The 5149-nt window shown below is 46.5% G+C and overlaps 1 protein-coding gene across 1 annotated transcript; it reads right to left on the reverse strand.

The window, feature by feature from the left end:
* Positions 1–3599: 3599 nt before the first annotated feature.
* On the reverse strand, positions 3600–4064 carry LOC130992178 (uncharacterized). The gene has a single exon (XM_057916763.1). It carries the CDS (start codon positions 4062–4064, stop codon positions 3600–3602), a length of 465 nt encoding a protein of 154 aa, XP_057772746.1.
* Positions 4065–5149: the final 1085 nt, after the last annotated feature.

Below are 5149 nucleotides of genomic sequence, written 5' to 3' on the forward strand. Positions count from 1 at the left end.
TCGTAAACTAAATGCTCAACAGCTGATTTTCCAACACCCTTGGCTTCGACTGATCCTCGGGTATATATAGGCGCGACTAGGGCAACGGAAGGCCCAGCCCATGTTGTTGCGGCCGAATCCATGCAAGGCATGGAGATGCTATCCACTTTCAGACCTAGTCTCTTGAAGATTTCTTTCCTTTTGGATAAAGCACAGGTTTAGCCTTATCGGTCTCTTCTTGGATGCTGCCGCCTTCGGCCCATATCAAGCGCCTACTCCATAATCATGTTTCTTCTGTCTGTTACGCTTCTGACTTCCTTCTCTATTCTCCTCCTAATGCCTGCCTGCTTCCGTGCGGTACTTCTGGGCATAAGGGATGGTTTTGCCTCCGAATCCCTCTTGCTTCCGGCACATGCCTCTTTCACGGAATGTGACAGCAATTCTGACCCCTAAAGCATCTTTTGCCCACAAGCGGGCCCTGCCGAAGAACTACGCCCTCCCAGGCGACCAAACAACACAAAACAAAAGGAAACGACTCTATCTAGTCCTAAAACAAACTCGAAAACAGAGCACAATCTTAGGTTCATCACACGCACACACTTTAAACACGATTGTCCTTAAGCGTGCACATGCAGCTTTGCCCAAGAGCAGCCACAGACGAAACAGAAAACAAATCAAGAAACAACAAAGCATGCTATAGTTTCTCTGCCACACAGAGATAATGACGATTATAAAGAAAGATTAGTAGCAGAATCAAACAAAACACGCGCCATCAGCTGAGTCAAGATCAGGTTGTGGGCATGAGGATGTTCCTTCCATTTCACTCTTTCTCTCAAGTGTTTTGGCTCGTGTTTTCACTCTGGACATCTTATTGGGTTTTGACCATAGGCTTGCTCATTTTCTATCGTCTCCCCCTTTAGTCAAAGTTCTAGGTGTGTCTCATTAGGTCTTCTATGGGTTGTAACGTGGCTAAAGGCATAAGGTGGGAATTTTTCGTACGAGGCTAAGGTCATTCTGAACTTCATTCTGGGCACAAACTCCCAGATTTTTAAGATCCTTGCCCATTCTTACGGGCCTAAGCACATACTCCCCATCAACTTTTATTTTCTTTGTTTTTTTATTTATCTCTTTTTTTTTTCTTCTTTTTCTTTTTCTGGACTTTCTCTTTATTTTTGGGATTAGGTGTCCCATTTTGCAATTTTTACACTAGTCCTGCCCATAAGATCCACTACACTATCTTCCATTCTTTTGCCCTTAAGTTCAGTATGACTAGGACGGCTCAAATTTGGGCAAATTTATCAGTGAATTCAAATGAATTATCAAGCTCAAAAGGGTTCACAAGTGATAGATGTAGGGTTGGTCAGTTTGGCTTGGTGAGCTAAAGAAAGAATTTGCCTAAATCATTTAACACACCTAGACTATATACACAGGGTTCCACTAAGAATCAAGGCAAGTTCTAGCATTACCCTAATCAAGATGTCAATTTCACACAAGAAAGAAAAACTGCTTATGGGCATAAGTCAGCGCAGTTTAGCTCAAATCCTCACAGGGTGATATGCTCACAACCCTATCCATCGTCCTCAACTACCTACGGCACTACAGTTTAGAATTTCCTACTTACAAAATCAATACTCAACAATCATCAAAATAGAGCAACCTCGAAAAACAGCATGCTGACATGAGACTCTACGAAAACTAAAAGAAAATGGGTCTTCCCCCCCCACTCACACACTTTGCCTTAAGGCATACGGTGTGAGAACATGGATTACCCCTCACAACAGCAACACAAGCCTTGCCCCCCTCCCACACACACACTTTGCTTTGAGCAAAGTGGGTGTGTGGAGGGGGTCAAGGAAAATAAACAGACTCCAACAAAAGAAAACTAAAGAAAACACAAGTGGCCAATGCTTTGGGTGCCTGCACCAAGTGTTTTGCCTTTTGGGCATAACACCGGTGCAGGCAAAAGGTTACCCTTTCCTTAGCATTGGCCAAACAGACTCAACAACACAAAACAACAACCACGCAAAACAAAACAAAAGACACGAAAAACTAAAAAAAAACTAACATCCTAGGGAAGGTAAGAATTCAAGGGGCAGGTGCAGGCGGGTACCTGAAACCCTGATGCTTGAAGAAGGCCAGAAGAGCCTTTTGGGTTGCAGCCAGCGCAACCTGGGTCTCCACGATCCTGGACTCAATCCTGTCCAGCTGGTTCTCCTCTTCCTTTGACTCTGACTCCTCCACCTTCTCCTTTCCTTTGCCCACAGCAAGGCTTTGGCCTTCGACCGTCGAAACTTCTCTCTCTTCTGGATTTGTGAATTTGGGCACACCATTTTCCATTCTCACATCCCTCATTCGAATCAAAGCCTCCACATTTAGCTTTTATGCCTCGATCTTGGTGTTTCCTTCCTCGATCTCGATCTCGTTCAGTTGAGCAAATGCGGTGGTGAACTGGATGCATGAGAGCCTTCGGTTGGGCTTGCTGATGATAGATTCTATGTGCTCGATCAGGAAGGCCCTGAAGTTGAGCTTCACCTTGTTGTTCATTGCCCAAAGGATGTAGAGATCCTTTTTGGACATTGCATTCCCACTGTCCAGCTTCCCGAAAAGAGAGTAAGAGAGGATGCGGTGGCACATCCTTAGGGCAGAATCACGGATTCTGTGCCCCTTGACCTTTTATGTCTTGAACGGGCCTCCATCTCCAATGTCTGCCCACATGACATCCCATTCCTGCACGTCGAAGGTTGGGATTCCCATTTTGGCTTCCTTGTACTCTTTTTTCTGCAGATCCTTCAACTTCATCATCCCTAAATTCAGGTTCAGCTCGTTCACGGACATGTCTCTGGTTTCCCCCTTCATGGAGAAGCTCATGCCCAGAGGGCCACAAGTGGGGTTGATGTCCTCCTGAACCGAGTCGAAGACCTCCCTTACCACTTCCTCGTACGCGTAGCCTGGCCATTCCAGAAATGCCTCCCATCCTATGTTGACAAAATACTCCTTGATCTTTCCCACTACGCCCAACTGCTCTAGCGAGTCTATATCCGAGATCTTGGGCACAGCAATCCCCTTCTTCTTCGACAGCTCAGTTGTCTTCTTCCTACTTCTCGGGGCGGACGCTGGCTCCCCCTTGATCATCCGGATTGGGGTCGGATTCAGGGTTCTCTTCCTCCTTTTGGCTGGTGTCTCCTCTGCATCCTCGCCGGATTCCCCCTGCTCCTCTTCCAGCACTGAACCCAAAGGTTCATTTCTCTCAGTCGACGATCCTTCGGCCGGCGTGGCCGATTTCTCGGCCGCTGGTTTCTTTCTCTTTGAGGCAGAGGGCAGCTGCTTCTTCTTTGCGGCCTCCTATTCACTCTTCCTCGCCATTTCCGATGCGGGCTTGCCCTATCCTATGATTGCATGAGGCTCACCGGTGCCAAGGGTTGGCACGTCAATCTCCGCCGTGAGTTGGTCGATGATGTTTTCGTCTACCGGCGAGGGGCTCTCAGCTTGCGGCAGGGTTTTGGATGATGGAGGTGGTGTGGTTTCCATTGGAATGGGCTTCGGAAGTGAGGTTTTTCTCGGTGGGTTTGGTTTGGATGGTGTGGGGCTTTCTCCGGTGAGCATGACATAGTACCTCAAAGTTATCCCAAGTGATTTGTTTCTGGGGATGGATCCAGCTCCTCCCCAATCTTCGGTTCGTGCCCATAATAGGCCTTCAGTCTCTGTCCATTCACCTTGAATACTCTCCCTGACTTTGGATTCTTGACTTCGACGGCTCCATTTGGGAATTGGGCCTGTACTTCAAACGGCCCAGTCCATTTTGTACTCAGCTTTCCTGAGGTAAATTTGAACCGAGTTTGGTACAAAAGGACCTTTTGTCCATAGCTGAACTGCTTGTTTGTGATCAGGGCCTCGTGACTTTTCTTCATTCTTTCTTTGTAGAGAACTGCATTGTCATACACCTCTATTCTGATTTCCTCTAACTCTTCAATCTCAAGCTTCCTTGATTGCCCCGCCTCATTCCAGTCATAGTTCACCTTATTGACTGCCCAAAAGGCCTTGTGCTCCAGCTCTACTGGTAAATGACACCTTTTGCCATACACCATTCTGTATGGTGATATTCCAAAATGGGTCTTGTATGCGGTTCGATATGCCCATAAGGTATCTTCCAACTTTAGACTCCAGTCTTTCCCTATTTTTTGTAGGATTGTCTTGATGATGCGGTTTGACAATTCTGCCTGACCATTGGCTTGTGGGTGGTAGGCTGTTGAGACCCGATGCTGAACTCCATATTTTTTGAACAAGTTTTCGATCGAGAAATTGCTAAAGTGGGATCCCTAGTCGCTGATGATTGCTCTGGGCATACCACACCTGCAAAAAATATTAGTTTTCAAGAAATTCACCACTACCTTTGAGTCGTTTATCGGAGAAGCCTTTGCCTCAACCTATTTGGAGACATAATCCACCAGAAGCAGAATGTATAAGTTTCCTCTCGAACTGGGCAGGGGTCCCATGAAATCCATGCCCCATATGTCGAATATTTCCACGGGCATGATCGGGATCATGGGCATTTCGTTCCTTCTGGTTATGTTTCCTTCTCTTTGGCATTGCGGGCAGTTCTTGCAAACCGTGTAACTGTCTTTGAAAATGGTTGGCCAGTAAAACCCACATTCCAGAACCTTGGCCGCAGTCCTCTTGTGCCCAAAATGGCCTCCACATTCTTTTGAATGGCAAAATTCCAGAATGCTTCCCTGTTCTTCTTGTGGAATGCATCTCCTTAACATTTGATCCCCGCATTGCTTCCATAAATACGGTTCATCCCAAATATATTCCTTGCTTTCCTTGGCCAATTTCTTCTTCTGGGCATAAGTATACCCGGGAGGTATATATCCAGAGCACAGGTAATTGCACAGGTCTGCATACCAAGGATCTTCCTTCCTTCCTTGGGCATATAACAACTGCTCATCGGGGAACATCTCTTTGATTGGTTCCCCCTCATTCTTTCTCACAATTCTGCTCAAATGGTCGGCCACTTGATTTTGTGCCCCAGCTTTGTCCTTGATTTCCACATCGAATTCTTGCAAGAGCAAAACCCATCGAATCAATCTTGGTTTGGACTCCTTTTTGGCCAAAAGGTGCTTCAGGGTCGCATGATCGGTGTAGACTATGGTTTTTCCTCCAAGTAAGTAGG

This window comes from Salvia miltiorrhiza, chromosome 1 (assembly GCF_028751815.1).
Source record: "Salvia miltiorrhiza cultivar Shanhuang (shh) chromosome 1, IMPLAD_Smil_shh, whole genome shotgun sequence".
In the NCBI taxonomy this organism is placed as follows: domain Eukaryota; kingdom Viridiplantae; phylum Streptophyta; class Magnoliopsida; order Lamiales; family Lamiaceae; genus Salvia; species Salvia miltiorrhiza.